General features: G+C 40.2%; 2 protein-coding genes across 4 annotated transcripts; one reads left to right on the top strand and one right to left on the bottom strand.

Annotated features, from left to right (window-relative positions):
• rad9a (RAD9 checkpoint clamp component A) lies at window positions 1-9,567 on the bottom strand. Its single transcript, XM_031755297.2, has 12 exons — window positions 9,312-9,567; window positions 9,125-9,195; window positions 8,920-8,993; window positions 8,760-8,808; window positions 6,374-6,488; window positions 3,473-3,572; window positions 3,126-3,232; window positions 2,907-3,013; window positions 2,652-2,716; window positions 2,461-2,559; window positions 1,503-1,746; window positions 1-430 (listed from the first exon to the last, which is right to left on the bottom strand). Exons 1-12 carry the CDS (start codon window positions 9,343-9,345, stop codon window positions 323-325), a joined length of 1,173 nt encoding a protein of 390 aa, XP_031611157.1. The 5' UTR covers window positions 9,346-9,567; the 3' UTR covers window positions 1-322.
• zgc:113229 (uncharacterized protein LOC550612 homolog) lies at window positions 9,067-18,606 on the top strand. Of its 3 annotated transcripts, XM_039618742.1 has the most exons (8): window positions 9,067-9,202; window positions 10,673-10,941; window positions 11,064-11,897; window positions 11,974-12,116; window positions 15,773-16,211; window positions 16,328-16,463; window positions 16,592-16,809; window positions 17,076-18,606. In XM_039618742.1, the coding sequence occupies exons 3-8, from the start codon at window positions 11,088-11,090 to the stop codon at window positions 17,322-17,324; spliced, it is 1,995 nt and encodes a 664-aa protein (XP_039474676.1). In that variant the 5' UTR covers window positions 9,067-9,202; window positions 10,673-10,941; window positions 11,064-11,087; the 3' UTR covers window positions 17,325-18,606. The 3 variants fall into 3 exon arrangements, with proteins under 3 accessions (XP_039474676.1, XP_031610956.1, XP_039474673.1); XM_031755096.2 differs by having other exon boundaries at window positions 10,673-11,897; XM_039618739.1 differs by lacking the exon at window positions 9,067-9,202 and adding an exon at window positions 9,695-9,770 and having other exon boundaries at window positions 10,673-11,897.
• The last annotated feature ends 1,174 nt before the right edge of the window (window positions 18,607-19,780 follow it).

Raw genomic sequence — 19,780 nt, 5'->3', positions numbered from 1 at the left:
TTGAATCATAAGTTTGCTTTATTCGGTGGGACTTTTTACACTGCACCTTAATTACAAACTGGGCAAACACAAAATAAAAATAAATTGGAATTGCTTCATGTCTAGTTTCACATATTGAGACTTTAGAGGCATTTTTAGTGTACTGGTGGCCTCTGCATATTTAACCAGGTCCAGGTACTACTTGTTCTGGCCAGTAAGGATGAACATTTGTGTTCATTTCTTTATCTTCAAGTACTCCAGGTGTCTTTGTTTAACAGTGCACGCACATGCACCCACTGTCAGTTTAGTCCATGTCTCCTCTAGCCCATCAGCCTGCAGTTATCTAAGTTTCTTCCTCACTGTCGCTGGCCAGCACCTCTTGAGAAGTCATCGGCTGTGTGCTCAACTGAGACGACGGGGGAAGCACCGATCCAAAGAAGAGCGACCGAAACTGTGAGAAAAATCACACACAAGGGAAATATATTACAGACTACAATTTATCAAAATGTTAAGATACCAGTGTTTAAGTAATTTGAGAGGATATACAAACATTCAATCACTTGATTATTTTTTTATGAAATATCTGCTTAAATGTGCACGCCTTTGTTCCAGAGGTTTCTGTGGTTTGTTCAGAAGCAACTCTGCAAACATAAGGTGTGCTGCTATGTTTTTTTAGAGAGAAGACTGTTTCTTTCTCCTAGCAGCCCTCCAAACAAGCTATTCTTGTTCAGTGTTTTTGTAATCACACCCTCATAAACCTTAACATTTTACATGCTAACTTGAGGCCCGTAGAGTCTGAGAACTGCACGGTCTGACCTTTGGGTGAATTTACCAGGACCTTCACTTCCAGCAACACTGAGAAGCTGTCTTGAAGGTTTTCCACTTGTGAATAATCTTCCTCACTGTACAGTGATGGAGTTCAGGTTGACTGGAAATGGTCTTACAACCCTCACCTGATTGATGGGCAGCAACAGCTGTTTCTCTAAGGTTATTGCTCATGTCTTTCCTCCCTGGCACTGCATTGACAAACACCTGAATGCTCCAGACCAGAAAAACAACCAAACCTCTGGTTTTATAAAGGTGACCACACTTGCTGTTAATCAGTTAATCAAGTGGATTTGATTAGCAGCACTTGGCTGCTACTGTATTTATCTTCACACTCAATTTCTGTGGAAGCAGTGAGGATATATTTAGTTACACACACACACACACACACACTGCTTTTGCATTTTTGTTAAAAGTAAGACATGTAATTAATGATAATAATTCATGAGTTTTCGTTAATCTAAAGTTGTATTTAGCTCATTTTAAGACCTAATAAGAACATGATTTTTTTGTTACAGCCTTTTTTTGTTCTTTTTCACGTGAGGACTGTATGTGGACAGTTGTGATGACTCAGTTTTTAAAGAATCAGCTTCTTTTTGTACGTGCGAGAATATTTTACTTCTGTGTTTTTGATTCACTGAAGTGAATCCACAACCTGTTAACACACCACCATCTTTCCTGAGAAACCTAAGGCATACCTTTTTATTAGGTAGTCTGTCTAGATCATCCGTTTCTTCTTCTTCTTCTGCCTCCTCGATGAGTATCCTTGCCTTGTGGCTGACTGCTGCAGGCCGTTTTGAACGTGTGTCATCAGCTAATGAAGGCGGGGGTGGACCTGTGTTTGAGGGACCTGGCGCAATACTGGTATCCATGGCGATTAGATAGGAGTCCATGTCATCATTCATGAAGTCATCGGGAGGGGGTGGAGCTGCTGTGTGCGCTCTGAGGGGTGGAGCAGACGGTTTGGAGTGCAAGTCACATAGAAAGATGACACACAAGATAAAAAAAGCTTTTCTTGCTCCTTTTGACCTTCATGGTGACCATTTTATTTTCTGGACTTGCAAAACAATAATAAATCAACAAGACTAATCAGCTTCAATTTTAGAGCTCAATGTCATAACAGTTCAGCCTACGCTATTCTAGTTTTTCACTCCCATAAATATACTGAGTGCATTTATTGTGTGAAGATGCAACTACAAACACCTGTTAACTGTGACATGAGTTCTTCAGATTTAGCCTCTCATCCTCAGAATGACAAGAGGTGAAATCCTGAGGTGAAATAAACACACTTTTTAAAAAGAGTTTATTCAAACTGGTGGACTAAGAACATTTCCGTGTCCGTGAGCATGGTCTAAACTCTTGGAGCAAATAATAAAAATCCATTTACAACAACTGAAAATGTCGAGTATGAAATGCAAATTGGCTCCCTCAGCATTTGTCTTCATTTACACTCTGATCCACCAGGTGGCGCAGTAGGGTAAATGTTGAGAATTTCCTGCCTGTCACTGAGCTGTTAATAAGCCATTGTGTGAAGGGTAAAGTAGTTTTGTTTTCATTTTCTTTGACGATCAGTACTCTCTAAGTCCTTCCTGTTCACAGGCATGAGAAAAAACCCTCCCAAATCAACAAAAACCAGCACGCCATTGTTGTTTTTACCCTTTGCTGCTATTTTTACGAAGGCTGGGATCATCAGAAAGCGTGGCCAGCACAAAGTTTCCTTCCAGGACACTGTCCATTACTGAAAGCACCACAGGGCTGTCACACGAACAGATACAGAAAAAAATTATGTTATTAAAAAGGAAGAAACAAGTAATCAAAAAAAATAATCCACAGGTGGTGATGCTCACCTGCCCGGCTCATCCAAGTACATAGAAACAGGGAGGCCAGTTGATTCTGCAAACACTAGTAAACCCTGAATGAGAGATACTAGTTAGTGACTTTGCAAACTATGCAAGCATTACAAGAACACCACAACATCTTGTAAGTGCTTTCATCTGGTCCCCAAATAACTTCTTTCACACTCTGGTCTGATAACCACCTCTCTCCCCCTCCCAAACTAACTTACGCAACTCTCTTGTGCGTGCCCCATATCGTTCTCTCACCCGCAACTCCTTCAGACAAAAAGTCACACTGTTGTGAACTTGGGCAGCAAAATGATCAAACTCGTCTGAAGCCAAACACAGCTCGGTCAGCATGGCTTTGGACGCCTCTGAGAGAGCAGAAAAACAAGAGGACAAAACGCGGCAATGCATGTCATTATTAGATGTCAGTTTCTGGTTCACTACTACGCTGGCTAAACTGTTTCATATCAGTCTTGTCACCTGCTTCTTCCTCCACATGGTTCCTGACCCACATCCGTTCATCACTCACTGACACAGTCACTTCTTCCAGAGATGGAGGAAAATGGATGACTGTGTCTACCAGCAGCCTGAGAACAAGAGAAAACAAATCAAGCTACAGTTACAAAGTTACACCAGCATTAAAATATATTTTACTATTTAAACATATTTATTCATTTAATCAACCAACTGCAATGTAAAAATGTTTTTCCTGGTGTTAAAAAAAGTATATCGCCATCAAGTATAAGGAAATAAGAGATTAAAAGCAGGTGGGAGACTCTCATTGTTTTGATTTGCAAAATAAACAATGAAGAAAGATTTTTACAGACCTGGGCTGGGCTTTGAATACATTGGCATAGCTGTCCTTATCAAACACTGCCTGCAGGCTCTCGCTGTCCTGGAAAGACAGGTTATGTGTCTTCAGTAGGCCTGCAAAGAAAAATCACAGCAAGTTTGTGAGCGAACAGAAAACAATGAGATGAATGCACGATGGCCTTCATTAAATACAAAATATGTGAATGTAAACAAGATGTAAAAGTACAATGTAACGACTTATTTATAGAGGTTATTAAAAGAGTTGCTTTACAGGCAAAAGATAAAATAAAAGGATGCAAAACATTATTTATAAACTGATGTGAAATCAGAATTTATTGATTCAAAGTGTCACAAAAATCAGATATGTAGTAATGTGTAGAAGTCTAATTTTTTAAGTGCTCTTGACCAAAGTTCTCCGGGCCTTCTGAAGGTCTTCTGGCTTCTTCTTCATTCATTTTCAGTCCAATGCTTGCACCTGAGCATTTTAGCAAATAACCCATTTTAAATTGTATCTTTAGGCACTTTGTTATTAGCTGTTATTAGGCTGTAACAGATTCCCATTTCTTTAGTTGAATCTATGAAAAATGCCAAAGGTAACAGTTTGAGAGGCATAAAATAGCATTTCTGCACCATGAAAGTGATTCCCAAAGAGCCAAAGTATACACAGTGGATGAACAGTCATGGCTTAAGACATGGAAAGAACAGGAAAGAAAATCCAGCAAAGACCTCATACAGGACCTGAGAGATGCATCTGGCCCTAAATCTGATCCATCTACTGTTCACTGAAGTCACATAAGCAAAAAATTTAAAGGAAGAGAAACTGGGAGAAATTAGACAATAACTGTGACAGCTGCATCAGGTCTTATGAACTAATGACTCTAAATTTGGTCCAAATAATCATCATTATATACAAAGGAGGTACAGCAGTGAGTGTCTACAGCCATGTGTAAAATACAGTGGAGACTGTCATGGTTTGGGGCTGCTTGAAACATAATATTTTTCTCTAATGGTTATCATTTTTATTCATGAATTTTAAATTCAGACAAAACTGTGGTTAATGTACTCGGCCCAAAAAATCGGAGACAGATTCTTACTCTGGATGGCATTACCTTGGCCTCCAGTAACACTGTGAGGAATCTTGAAGTCATTTTTGACCAGGATATGTCCTTCAATGCACATATTAAACAAATATCTAGCACTGCTTTCTTCCATTTGTGGAATATCTCCAAAGTTAGAAACATCCTGTCTCAGAGAGATGCTGAAAAACTAGTTCATGCATTTATTAAATGGTAAATGGCCTGTATTTATATAGCGCTTTTATGGTCCCTAAGGACCCCAAAGCGCTCTACATATCCAGTCATTCACCCATTCACGCACACATTCACACACTGGTGATGGCAAGCTACATTGTAGCCACAGCCACCCTGGGGCGCACTGACAGAGGCGAGGCTGCCGGACACTGGCGCCACCGGGCCCTCTGACCACCACCAGTAGGCAACGGGTGAAGTGTTTTATTTATTACTTCTAAGCTGGACTACTGTAATTCGTTATTATCAGGATGGCCTAAAAACTCCCTGAAAAGCCTTCGGCTGATCCAAAATGCTGTGGAAAAAGTTCTGTCAGGAACTAGAAAGAGAGAGCACATTTCTCTTATACTGGTTTCTCTTCGTTGGCTCCCTGTTAAATCCAGAATCAAATTTAAAATCCTGCTCCTCAAATACAAGGTCTTGAATAATCAGGCCCCATCTTATCTTAATGACCTTATAGTGCCATATCACCCCAATAGAGCTTGCTGCTCTCAGACTGCAGGCTTACTTTTAGGCCCCTCTTCTGTGGAACCAGGTTCTGTTTTCTCTTTATTATTGTAGAGTCTTTATCTTACCATATAAAGCGCCTTGAGGCAACTGTTGTTATGATTTGCTGCTATATAATTAACATTGAATTGAATTATGAACCCAAAAAAGTATCATCAGATTTTTATCCACCTCTCAATATCAACTAAAAAATGTCTGATTGGCAATGGCTTCATTTTTCAGCAAGGTAATAATCCCAAACACACTGCCAAAGCCGTTAAAGCATACTTGGATAGAAAAACACACTCTCAGTCGTGGATTGGCCTCTCCAGAGTTCGGACCTCAATGCTATTAAAGCAGTGTGGGACCATCTTGACGGAAAATGGAACAAAAGGCAGCAAACATCCAAATAAGACCTTTGAATGAAGCCTGGAGAACTATTCCTGAAGACTACTTAAAGACACAACAAGAAAGCTGCCTAAGGGTTCAGACTGTGTTGAAGAATAAAGATGCTTATAGCAAATACTGACTTTCTAACTTGTTACAATTATACAGTTTTTGCCTGATATACTGTATTTCCATGTATGTTTGCATGTTTCAATAAATCCCTGCACCTATTTCCTATTTTATTAGCAAAATATAAAGAAATGAGGAGTGACTCAAGAGTTTAGCACAGTACTGTATAGTTTAATAAATACATGTAAAAGCCATAGGAAAAAGGGTAGTTTTTCATTTAAAATAGCTACAGTTGAGGCACCTCTAAGTTTCAAAGAGATTATAGAAGTTTTGTTTTAGCTCTGTGCAGCAGTGACCTGCAGGCCTGACAGACTACATTTTACTCAGTCAACTTATCTCTAATATATTTGGGTTCTGCAGTATCTGGTGGACTATTAGAGTGTAAGTACAGACTTATAAATGATAACTACTTGTATTATAAATACAGAATTATAAAGACTCATATTTATCTGTAAGTCAATGCAAGGATGTAAGAACTGGATGTGTTCCCTCATCTCTGGGTTTGACACCAGCACCATTTTACATGCCTGAATGAGTTGTAAGCCTTCTTAAATCATCTACGGAAAACACTTTAAATGATCTGATAATGAAGTGAATCACTGATACCGTGCTTGCAGTGCAGGGTGAAGGTGAGACGGTCCTTCTGTTTGTCGAGATCAATGTGACACTTTTCCACTGTCTTCTCCAAAGTTGTCAGAGATCTGAACACAGACTGTACACTCTGAAACACAGGGGAAAAATAATGCTTATCAATACGCAATGACACACTCTGGTAGCAATCAATGTGAATAAACATTTTAGTGACACTCAAATGATATCTAAATCAATATGTTTGCCGTTTCTGAAAAGTGACACACAATCCACTCTCTGATATAACTGCTAAGTACAACTGTTAATACGAGGAAGCTGTGAGGCTTTTGCAAAACTTGAACACAGATAACCACAACCGAAGGGTGGTAACACGACAGGAAAGGAGGCATTTGAAGCTGTCAGCAGATACAAGACTACACTCTCAATCCTAAGAATAAGATCTGCTATTCCTAACTGTAGTTACATCAGGGAGGCCCAAGTACTGCCATCATGCAGTTAATTTGAAAAACAGCAACAACGAAAAAAAAAACAAGGAACAGAAAAAATCATTATAAGAAAGTGTGATGTTTATCTTTAGTATGTTTAAAATCAAAGTAATCAAGAAACTATCAGCCACATTTCCCTAACATGGCAAACTGAGACTGAAAATGAATGTAAACCAGTGAGAAAAGGAGAAGAAAAATATATAGAGAGTAAGTTAAAATTGACATTTTTCACATTTTGGTAGTGGTCACATGAATGCAAACCTGACCAAACTATTAGACTGGCAGCTGTAGTTTCAGTACATCTTTTGTGATCGAGTGGTTGAACTTTTTGTGATGGGACTTTGGGGTTTATTGCAAGGTCAATGTAGTTATTTAAAATTAACTGTGAGCTTAAAAAGAATTAAAACTAGACTAGAAAACAAAAGAAAAGTAACTGAAGTGATACTTATCACAACCTGCCTGAGGGGCCTTTGGTAAGCATGTTTATTGAGATCCGTGACAGTCAAGTGACTGACTCTATGCAATCCCGAGATAAACTAAGTACCGTCTTACTGCTAGGTGCTTGTAATCAAATTCAAAATGTGAGTAGTTTGCATGTCTGGAGCATTCAGGTGTGTGTTAACACAATCCCAAGGATGGAACGTCAGCAGTGATCTTAAAGAAGCCATTGTTGATGCAAAGCAGTCTGACAGTGGTTATAAACCGAATTCCAAATAATTTGAACACAGTGGGGACGATTAATTACAAGTGGAAAACATTCAAGACAGCTGTCAATCCTTCCAGGTGTGGACGTCCCTGCAAACTCACACCAGTGACAGACTGTGCAGTGAACAGAGAAACTGCAAAAAAAAAAAAAAAAAAAAAAAAAATCCAAGAGCTACATTTCAGACTCTACAGGCCTTAGTTAGCAGTTAAATGTCAAAGTTCACGAGAGTACAATTAGAAAAAGACTGAAGAAGTTTGGCTTGTTTGGAAGGGTTGCCAGCAGAAAGCCTCTCTTGGCTGTAAAAGAATATGGCAGCACATCTTCGGCTTGCAACTGAAGAAACCACAAGACCTCTGTTTGGTGAAAACCAAACACAGCATATCAGCACAAACACCTCATACCAACTGTCAGGTATGATGGGGAGAAGGTGATGATTTGAGCCTGTTTTGCAGCCACAGGACACTGACACCTTCCACTCATTGAGTTGACCATGAACTCCTCTGTTTACCAAAGTATTCCAGACTGAAATGTGAGGACATCGGTCTGACAGTCAAAACTTGGCCCAAACAGCATCATGCAGGAGGACATGAATCCCAAGTACCACAGCAAATCTACAACTGAATGGCTGAAAAAGAAAATAATTAAGCTCTAGACCTGACCCCAACTGAACTGCTGAGGTGGGACCTTAAGAGAACTGTGCATAAATGAATGTCTGCAAACCGTGATGCACTGAAGCAACACTGTAAAGAACAATAGGCCAAAACTCCACCACAAAGATTTGAGACACTGGTAAAGTCAAACAGAAAACGATTACTTTGAAACAATGTAAGAGACTCATAAACTTCAAGTGATTGTTCCTATAGGTGGTTCTACAAGCTACTGAATCATGGGGTGTACTTAGTTTTTCACAGTTCTAACTGTAAGTAACAAAGACCTGAGAAAGATAGTTTTCACAAGATTGTAACTGGAACTTAAATACCTTCACAAAGTTGCATATCTGTAGTAAAAGCTAATCTGAACTTGTGAAAAACACACCTCTGGCATATCCTAAATGTTCTAAATGTTCCTAAAGAAAAGAACGCTATAATAACTTTGGGTGTTATGTCATCATGAAAGTTTGGGAACCACATTATCTACTCAAATGTAATCAATGTCACACCCAGACTGTATAACGCCTTGAAAAACAGAAGCTTATCTAATTCTCTCACACCTTTATTGCCATCTTGCAGCGGAAGTTATCCCCACTAGTAGTGGAGTACCTGCACAGAAAAACAGAGGTATAAAAGGCAGATTAAAGTTAGCTCATATACACGCTTTCTTTTTCTCTCACACAGAGATGCCATTTATAAACACAGGCATGTATTCTGCACCTGCTGAAGAAGAGTGGTGCGAACAGGAAGCAAGCATAAGCCGACCGAGAGGAGTTCACAGACCGCAGGGCCAGCTACGAGAGAGAGAGAGACCAACAAATCAACTTTTTTCATTGACGCAAAGTGTGCACCCACAGGAAGCAACAAGCCTATCTGCATTGTAGGAGGAAGTGATGGTGTGCAAGTCAGTGTCAGAACAGCTCACCCCATCTTCCTGAGGCTCAACATACAGCTCATCGCCGATCCTGGACAGAGAATGGACGGCTTTGGCCAGTACTGGACGGTACAGACACACCCACCAACACACGCACAAGATAATTATTAGCGACAACTAATTAATGATACATATTCTAGCTAGAGACTGTGTTTAATATGCAGGAAATGTCTGCTACCTTTCACGTTTCCTCCCGTTACGATACAGTGCATCTCTGCAAACTCACTTTTCGGCTAAGTTAGCACATTTGGCTAAAAGTTAGCCAAAACGAGCGGCTAAGCATCACCGAGAAGTACACAAGACGGAGTTTTAATCGTTTCCACACCGAGAGCAAATCTTCCTACCGAAAGCATACTCCGTTTATTTCCAGTCTAAGTTTATTTTTCTCGGTTAAGCAGTGTCTCTTTCATCGATGTCAGCGTTGTTTACGCCGCCATTACCCGCTTACAAAGTGCGGACCAATCAGATACACGGCAACTTAAAGGGGGCGTGAGTTTGACAGTGCACATGCGCACTTAGTTTCCAAGTGAACATTCTGCCACTTGTCTTTTTTTCACTGCATCTTCGTGGCTGGTTATTTGTGATCGTCCCGGTTAGAAATATATAAAGATGGCGTGACGAAAAAACAAAAAATAAGGTATTAATGTAGTGGATAAAGAAGTATATTATTACTAATTGTTATATAAACTTTACTTAATGATTAGCAACATGATTATTATTAAATAAGTTCATGTCAGAATAGGAAAGTAACCTTTCAAGTACTGTAGTGTACCTAGTTAATCTTATAGTCTAAACCTTCAGTCAGAAAGAAGGCAGTACAATTACTGTAATGACAAGTGGTTTAAAATGCATTTTAGTAGGCTGAAATATAGTTAAAACAGTTAAGAGTTTATCAGGGCAGCAGCATCTTGTAATGACTTGCAGTGGGGAACAATATAGCTGGTGGCTAACAAACCTATAAGAAATATTGCATGGTGTTCTCCAAGCTGAAGTACACTGCATGTTTGGAGAATCTACTACTTTATTTCAACAACAGTAGCAAAGAACTCTGTGACAGCATTTTTCACAGAGTTGGTATAAAATGGGTTACTGCAAAGCTCAGTGCAGACATTTTCCTATATCTTTAATTTGGCAGGCGCATACATAGCGGCCGCTCTTAAAGAACGCCCTATAATTATCAGTTACGGGTCACAGAGGGTGTGTGTGCACTTGTGTGAGCAAGCGTGCCAAGTAGAGAAATGAGAAGGAAGGGAGGGCAAAATACAAAGATGGGCAGAAAGACACACAGTGGGAGAGAGTTAGAGTCAGCAAACAATTATCTCACCTCACTGGTCTTTCTTGTTGGTCTGCTTCAGTTTGTAAGATCTGAGGAACGCAGCCGTGCACAGTCTCCCCTCCCATTACCAGTGATATAAGTGGCTGCTGGAGAAGAGGTGTGACTACAACACCCGTAGTGTAATGGAACTATGGGTATTTCGTAAAAGCGAGAGACTTTTGAAAATTGGGAAAACAACAAAAGCTTATATCTCTTTGTTGCAGAACAAGAGAAGAAGACTTCTGCTGCTCTTCTTGAGGATCGAGGATTAGTGGAGGCAGCATAAGAAGCAGCAGTTTACACAGAGAAGAAGAAGAAGAAGGATTTCTACCTCTGGACGGTTAAGTGAAAGAGGTGGATCTTTCTTCATATTTGCTATGAAGCAACTACATTGTCATGGAAAGGGATTGGATTATTCAGAAAGGCGAAAGCAGCCATAACAGGTGTCTTTCTAACAAGAACTGGACCAAAGAGTGATATCTTCTACACAAAGGTATTTTCCCTCTTGTCATGCTGGTTGTAAAGCGACGAATTATATTACTTGCGTAGAGTCCGTCCTTGTTTATCCGGTTTCACTGTGGTGTTGACACGTGTTTCTGCGACTCCTGGATTTAGAGGACTTAGAGGTTGTGTTCCTAGATGTCTCAGTCACCTAATCCAGCAGACTCCCACGCCCTGCTGCAGTCCATGCTGCAGAAACTGAGGCTGCAGTCGGAAAGAGAGGGCCAGGGGCACCGGCACACACTTGGACCAGAAAACAGCAGCCCAGGTACTAATGGTATCCCTTCGAATAAGGTCAGGAGCCCTGCTGCAGACAGCAACTTTAGCTTCAAATTTGGTCAACTACAGCAGCCCGGTCATGGAGGTGGGGTGGACAGGGGTTTTATTTCCTTCCCCTCCCAGAAAGACAACAGTGATGGTGACACTGGTGATAGCAGGGTTATGGGACAGGCGACACAGCCTGCGATCACCCCAACAGTAACAGGGCAGCTGTTTCCTACCACATCACTTAAGGATGCTTCCTTTGAGAGGACTGATACTGAGAAGTGGAGTTTTGGCAATTCTGCAATGAAAAGAAGCATGCCTCCTAACGCACATGCTGCCCAAAGCATGGGAGTGAATGAGAACCAGGAGCAGGGCTTGAAACCTAAGGCCTACCTGTGGGCCGTGAAAAACACAGACCCTTTCGCAGGAGGTCAAGACAATGAAGCGTTAAACGTAGGAAATGGAGGATTTGGAGCGATGGCAGAAAACAAAGATTCGCAGGTTGCCACAGACAGTCAAAAAACAACAAACAGCAGCGTGAGGAGGAAACAGAGATCATCTGAGAATAAAACCAGAAGGTGGACGCAGAGGCTCAAGGATCGATGGAAGGACAGACAAGGAAAAAAGGGAAAAGAAGAAGAAGGAGGAAGCATAGGAGACCAGAAGAGTGAGGAGGGACCTGAGGTGAGTAGTGTGGTTTTGTCATATAATCATCAAAAAGAAATCTTGAAGTGACACTGCAACTTGTTTTTTCACGCAGATTTCACACTCAAACCAGGTTGCAGAAAGCCTCATCAATGCGTCAAATAAGGATGAAAGGACCCTCCATTCACTGGACACCAGTGGAGCCAGTAAAATGCTTCCTGCACGCACACAGGACGCCACTAACGACAGCCACATCAGGTAACAGGCACACAAATGATGCTAAATTGCACAAATACATCCAGACCTGCACTCTAGCAGCATGGCACAAACTGAAAGCCGTACAGGTTTTTTTGGCTTTATTTACTTTGAAACGTCGGCAGTAAGATATGCAAAGTATTTGAGATGTTTCCAGCCATCGGACATCTTTACTTTTGATGTGCGTCTGTGGTCTGATGTGCCAAACACACCCTGTCACTGACAGCATGTGTCATTACAAACTTTCATGTGTACGATGAGATTTTTTTATAACCTGCTATAAAAGGAAACAGATGTACACAGTTTCTGTGCAAGTAACTCATAAAGAACGATTCTCTCATTAGAACTTAACACAAAAGATGGAAAGATACTCACATCCCAAAGCCAAGTTTGTTTCCTTTTTTGTTTTTCCTACCAGAGACATAAATTATTAAAAACTCCCATATATGTAGCTTTAATTTTGAAGGATTTGTAATTTCATAAAACAGGTAGACTTAGCTGGCTGGATCTTGAGGAAGATTGAGGAACACTACAAAAACATAATCAAGTGATCTAGAAGTGGTGCAAAACTGGTCTGTAGTATATTTAATGTACAGGAAATGCCACCTGAGCCCTACTTGCTGGAAATGAGAGCATGAAAAGTAGGTTGTAGAGAATATGAAATAGCTTAGAAATTGTAAAAGTGCGAATTTGACCAATGACAAAAGATAAGAACAAGCCTTAAAGCAATATAAAAACATGCCGATACTTGACTGGTGGTGTCTCAGGGGGTAAAAACAAATAACAACAGGCAACAAACAAAAACCAGGTTTTATCAAATTTGCTCTGGTCAGCATTTCAGTTGTATTGAGTTAACTTGTAAGCTTAGTTGGCCCATGAAGGCCCATGTAAACTAATCTAAACTACTGCCACAGTGTGTGTCATTGATGTGTTTTATGTATATTGATACATTTCTAGGGAAACAGTGGAGTTCTGTGGCGCAGTGGACTAAACAGTAATACTTGCTAATAGAATTTAGTCAAACATAATCGAACTGGCAAAGACTCCAATTCGGCCCACTGAATGTCTTTGGAAAATGTGAAGGAGGGCATACATTTTTGACTTTTAACTGTATTTTCATAAACTTTACAGCTTGTTCTAGTGATAAAGACCTTTCCCACAATCATTCATAATACAATAATGAAGTAACAGATAAACACAAGTTCCTATTCTTTTACTATCTACTATAGACATGTCTGGTTTTTGCAAGAAGACCACAGTAAGGTAAACAAATAAAATAGGACATTTTCTGTGTATTGACAAAAGCTTTCTCCAGGACAGCCTGGACAATGAGCAAACAGAACTTTAATAATTTAATCTGCTGAGAGATTTCTTTCATTAAGTACAGCAGCATTTCTTATTATGTTGTAAAGCTGAGACATATTGTTAAAACTGCACTTCTTTTTTCCTATATTGAGATCTCTCAGGGATTAAATGTACTCTTACACAAAGTGGTCTGCATGTGGCCCATTATGTAAAATCAGTTTGATATCTCTGCTCTATAATATAAAGTTAGGTCCATAAGTTGTTGGACAATGACAGTTTTTGTAGTTTTGTTCCTGCACACTGGGGTTTTACAAAAATTTTGCATTAGCTGTTTAGAAATTTCAGGGGATCAGAAGTAATTGGTTGTACTAAGATAATTTTAAATCTAAATACAATTTTCAGTACTTGGATTAAAGTAATTTGCAGTCAATGACCAAGCCGTTAGACTCCTGAACACTCAGTGACTGGACTGACACATATGCAGTGTCTCACATTCATACACACACACACACACACACAGACACCCCTACAGACACCAAGTTATTTTTGCACAATACTCAGCATTTTGCACATTTCTATTGCACTGTGTTATGTCTATATCGTTGTGTTTAGTGTTGCACTGTCTTGTCTTGTTTATTTTTTTGCACATTGCACTTTTACGTAGTCTAGTCCTGTCTTGATGCATTCTCAATCATCCAGGAAAGTAAATCTCCAAAAGTTGAATCTGTTCATCTGGACGTAGCGTTTTGTGGGAGAACGTTTCGTCACTCATCAAGTGACTTCTTCAGTCTCGAGACTGGAGACTGAAGAAGTCACTTGGATGAGTGACGAAACGTTTCTCCCACAAAACGCTACGTCCAGATGAACAGATTCAACTTTTGGAGAAGTCTAGTCCTGTGTTTGTCTGTTATATGTCATGTGTAGCACCAGGGTCTCGGAGGAATGCTGTCTCATTTCACTTTGTACTGTACCACTGTACATGGTCGAAATGACAATAAAAGCCACTTGACTTGACTGGACTTGACTTAAAATGCTGTGTTTCTTCCCTTGCGATGCTCTGCCTGACCTTTACCGTAGTCCCCTACAGTTGTTTGTGGGTCTCTCTGGTTTCAGTTTAGTTTTTGGTAACTGAAAAGCATCCTCTGTTAGGCTCAGGTGACTGAAATGGCCATCGAAGAATATCCGTTTCTTTGCCTTGAGAAACTCTTGGGTTGCTTTTGGAGTATAATTGTAGTCTCCATTTGCACCATGAAACACTGTCCTGATCAGTTTTGGAGCATTTGGTTGAATCGGAGCAGAGAGTAGAGCCCTGCACACTTCACAATTTATCCTGCTGCTTCTTTTAGCAGTCATATCACTAATAAAGACCAGTGACCCAGCTCCAGCTGTACATGCCTATACTGTAACACTGCCTCTACCATGTTTGACAGATGACGTGGTATGAATATCATGAGATGTTTCTGTCCTCCACATTTTTATCTTTCTATCATTCCAGTTCAAAGTCCAAAGAATTTTTCAGAACCACATGTTTTCTGGCAAAAGTCTAATTTGGGCTTCTTGCTCTTGAGTGTAATCAGTAGTTTGCACCTTGTTGTAAACCCTCTGTTTCTATTCACGAAGGCGTCTCTTGATTGTAGTCTTTGATAATGATACACCTACCTCCTCGAGAAACCTCTTGAGTGAGTTGAGTGAAGTTGTTTTTGTTAACCATGGAAATAATTCTGTCATCATTCACTTCAGTTGTCTCCTGTGGGCCTTCAGGCATTTCGGTGTTGCTGATCAGGCCGCTGTATTCATTCTTTATAAGAATGAACCAGATTGTTGATTTGGACACTCCTGAAGTTTTTGCTGTCTCTCTCAGAGGTTTATTTTGTTTTTTCAGCCACAGACATCTCTTTGGGACTCATATTTAAAAATACAGTGAAAAGTTATTAAATGCAATTTTAACACTTTGAATCAACTTGAGATATTATGCTTTCTTCACTTGTCATGAAATAACAAGGGAGTAGGCCTCTACTGCTTGTCAGTCAGTTGTCTCATTCATTTTGAACCTCGGTGCATAAAAATGACTAATTCCTAAAGGCTTAATTCATTTTTTTCTAATAACCTGTTGATTGTTTGTTTAAAATCAACCGTGGTGGTGTACAGAGGCAAAACCTCAAAAATATTCTCTTTGTCCAAAAAGTTATGGAGCTAACTGTATTCAAGGGCCTGTAATAACATCACACCTCCTCTGAGTGAACTCTGAAATGTTATTTTGGGTTATTTTGAGTAAAAATCTCTTTGTGCTGCTGGTAGCGATGTGATTTGGATACTGAATTTTTGAGTTTACAGAAGATTTTGTCCCGTTTCAGACCTGCCAGTGACTTTGAATTGGGCCTCGGGTCATTCAGCCTGCTGGAAGAGATCACTAAGGGCCAAGAGTGGGCCAAGTTCCTCAGTCCCAGCCTTTCATCCTCATCAACCAATCAGAGACCATTAGAGGACCCAATGAGCCAACCCCAAAACCAACTAAATCCTCACAGTAGCACTCAGTCAAATGGGATTTTGAACCAATTTGGCAGTGCAGGCAACCAGTGGAGCTTCAGGAGCACAGAGCCATCACTGGCCACAGACTTCAGCATGGCGCAAACATTGCCTAATGCTTTCCCAGCTGCAAGTACGGACATTTCGGGTGGAAAACTACATCAGACTGACCCTTCAGAACCAATGGAAGATGGTCACAACTACCCACATATGCAGTCTGGAGCGAGCAGACTGGAACAGCAAATAAGACCTCCATCATTTGTAGTGGTAAGATATTCATAAACAAAAAATATCTCATGTTCATCCAGTTAATATAAAAAAGAATAGCTATATTATCAATATGACAACTTTGTGATTCTCCCATTCTCTGTTGTCCTTTGCAGAGTGTAGGAAATCCGCTTAACAAGGCGCTGAAGAGCCGAGTCACCCTCAACAGAAAGAGACAGCATCAGTCAGCTGACAGGAGAGACGACAGGCTTCAAGCCGACAAAATAAGCGATGGAGAACAGACAGACAGAGGTCAGAACAGCTTAATACTCTGTCCAGCAGCAACATTAATAATCAGTTATGGATAAAGAGTTTTTATTGTTTGAGCCATTTAATTTGGCAGCTGCTCAGGAAATCAAGCTGTCTCTTTTGTTTTACAGAAGGGGACATGTCTTCATTGAATCCTACGAGCAGCCAGATGATGGTTGAAACAGGAGAGTCAGAGCACGAGAACGTAATACCCTTATACACCCTAAACGCTCATTCAGCCTCTCTCTCCCCAACTGCTTTTAATCCTTTGGCTCGAGCGCCCCATGGTGTCCTCAAATACCCCGCATCCCAGGAGTCAGAGTCCTCAATGGAGATAGTGAATAAAAGGGTAAGATAGTGTGTATCGCAGCGCCTCCTTGTGGTTGGAAATTTTAAAATGTCAACATCCACAAAGTTTCTCAAATCAGTAATAACTCACATGTTAATTGCACGAAGGATTTAAATAAGCTACTTTTTTTGTTTTTTGTACACACAAAAATAAAATTAATGGAATGATTTGAAAAACTTGAGGAAATCATTCAGTCTCTATAATATTTAATCAGATGCTAATTTCGCTGTAACTTTTTTGTGTTTCGTGCTTCTTTCTCGGTTCAGAGGCGAGTGGAGGAGAACCGCCGGGTTCGTTTTGCGGAGGAAGTGGTGGCCATAGAATCTCCAGACATGGATCTGGACGCTTCAGACTTGGAGGATGACTCAGCAGCTACAGATGAGGACTCTGTGACAGAGCAGGAGTGTGAAGTGCATCCGGTAGCGGCAGGGGAGGAGGCACCGGCCCGGCGGACTACCCTCCCTGCTTGGATACTGGCTCTGAAGAGGAAGAACACGAACAAGAAGCGCAGATAGTGACTGTAAAACCGCACAGCGTGCTGCATTCATTCTCACGGACTTTGCGTTCTATAAATTAAAGGAATAAACTTAAGGGGATACAGTTTGTCTCAAGTGCAGGTTGCTCTGCTTTGAAAATGCTTTTTTGAATGTGACAGTATTTCAAAAAGTCAAAAAGTGACCAGTAGTAGGCCTGGTGTGGATACGTAATCACTTTTTCCCTCATTTATTTTCTGAAATGTTTTGATTTTAAGATGCAATAAGGAAAATAAATACTATATCGGGATATATATATATATATATATATTTATATTTTCTGCAGTGCACACAGAAAGCTTTATAAGTGGATGTTTTTGTCTTTCTTTTTCTTATTGTTCCTGCTTTATTAAGCAAAGTTTGAGCAGAAGTTAAAGACTTTTCCAGTTGCACTAGTGATCCAAACTGAGGACTGTGCTGCAGTAACCCAGAAGCTGAATGTGCTGAAAGCATTTTGTTGATTCAGATCTTCCTCCTTGTGCTCCTTCAGTCTTAAACATGACAGCAGTCTGCTATCTGCATCACTCACTTACTGTACACCCCATCCCACCCCACAGTCCATATCCTGTCTCAGGGTAATGGCTCCCAGTCCAGCCATCATCGAGAATAACCCCAAAGGAGGAAAGATGTCTGAGCTAGAGTGGTCAGCGGTTTCTGATCAGCTGCTCCTCTCTATTCAATACCGCCATTTGATTTTGTAGAAATGGAGACAAGCACCTGAGCATTGAGTTCACTTATTCTAGTGAGAAAGCATCGACTTTGTATAAAAGATGAATGTAGCCACTAGTTTTTAAGCCTTATTTAAACAGCACAATCCTGTCCTGTTTAAACCCTGAGCCAGGGGTGGAGCTGACCGAGGAACTAAGGACACTGCACGCTCATATGGTAGCACACTGTCAATCAAAAGGTAGCTCCTCCACAGATCGAACCCCGCTTTTTCTACATGTGATCACTGTTTATGAAATGAACATCATTCTGTCTTGAATAAGACTTAAAACTAGCAGCTGTGACCATAAAATCGTCAGGAGAATGTGAGAAGTAGGTTTGTTTTTCACAGGTTGCTTTTTAAACAGTTCGTTTTCACAGCCAGAAACTGCTTTTATCTTTTATATACTGTGTATACAGAGTGAATCATCATCTCACGTGAACCTCTGTGAATTTTTTTAACAGCTGAAGCCATTTTATTTCTTTTTAGATGTATCAACATGAGAGGCTGTGCAGTATTGAGACAAAAAATAAAGCATCAGAGCTTCAGTTTTGGAAAGTTTAGTTATCTGTATTCTTTGGTTGGGTTAGACGAGAATTTCAGTGCCACTTTGTTATTTGTGCCTTTTATTTTTTTTTACAGAATAAACAAATAAATTATATACAGTCATGTGAAAAAAGAAAGTGCATTTTTCAATTTTAGGGTTTTGCGTATCAGGGCATAATGGTAAATCATCTGGTCAACAGTAGGTTCTAAAATTAGGTAAATACAAGCTGAAATGAAGAACAGAGATGACATATACTGTGACATTGTTTATTTAAGGAGAGAGGTTTTGGAAGTTTGCTGGTCTGGAGCCTTAAGGTGAGTATTAACATGATGCTAAGGATGAAACACATCATCTGTCTATTAATTTAGGAAGGTTCATCAGGCCCTTTCCAAACTGTTTAAAGTCCATTGTTGTATAGTGAGAAAGGCTATTCACGAGTGAAAAGCCTTCAGGTGCAATGCTCAGAGAAACTAGAAAAAACCCATGATCTACATTTCAGACTCTACAGACCTCAGTTAGCATGTAGCATGTTAAATGCTAAAGTTCATGACAGGGCAATTAGAAAAAGACTGAACAAGTTTGGAAAGGTTGCCAAGAGAAAGCATCTCCTCTGTCAAAGAACATGGCAGCACAGTTTAGGTTTGCATATGAAGAAACAACAAGACTGAAGTTTAGAGAATAATCAACAAGGCAAATCTGCACCAACACCTCATACTTGTGCATCTATGCTGGAAAAGGTGAGATAACACCCACATTTTCTCTACAGCTGACTAGCAAATACACACCTCCCCCCCAATCTTATCTCATCTCATCCCACTCACATTATTTAATGCCAATAATTATATTCAACAGGTGGTAGGTTGGTGCAGTGGGTAGGGGCCTTTCTGTGGTGTTTGAATGTTCTCCGTGTGCCTTGTGTGGCTGCTCCAGCTTCCTCCCACAGTACAAAGACCTGGCATGTTAGGCTACTTGGTGATTCTAAACAAGGCATGGATGTGTGAGAGACAAGGTCCTTAAAATTATGGGAAACACTGAATCTGTTTGTGTATTTTTCATGTACAGAGTGCTTCGTTGTGTATTTTATCATATTCTATGATTTCCATTAGGTGCATTATACTGACTTGTGTTATCATATTAGTACATCAAAGCTTCACACTAACTGCTGTTGTTTCCTCTGTGGCCTCC

The sequence above is a fragment of the Oreochromis aureus genome, linkage group 2 (genome assembly GCF_013358895.1).
Source record: "Oreochromis aureus strain Israel breed Guangdong linkage group 2, ZZ_aureus, whole genome shotgun sequence".
NCBI classification, from domain to species: domain Eukaryota; kingdom Metazoa; phylum Chordata; class Actinopteri; order Cichliformes; family Cichlidae; genus Oreochromis; species Oreochromis aureus.
The sequence above is the reverse complement of the archived record's forward strand: the minus strand, read 5'-3'. Positions and strand labels throughout refer to the sequence as shown.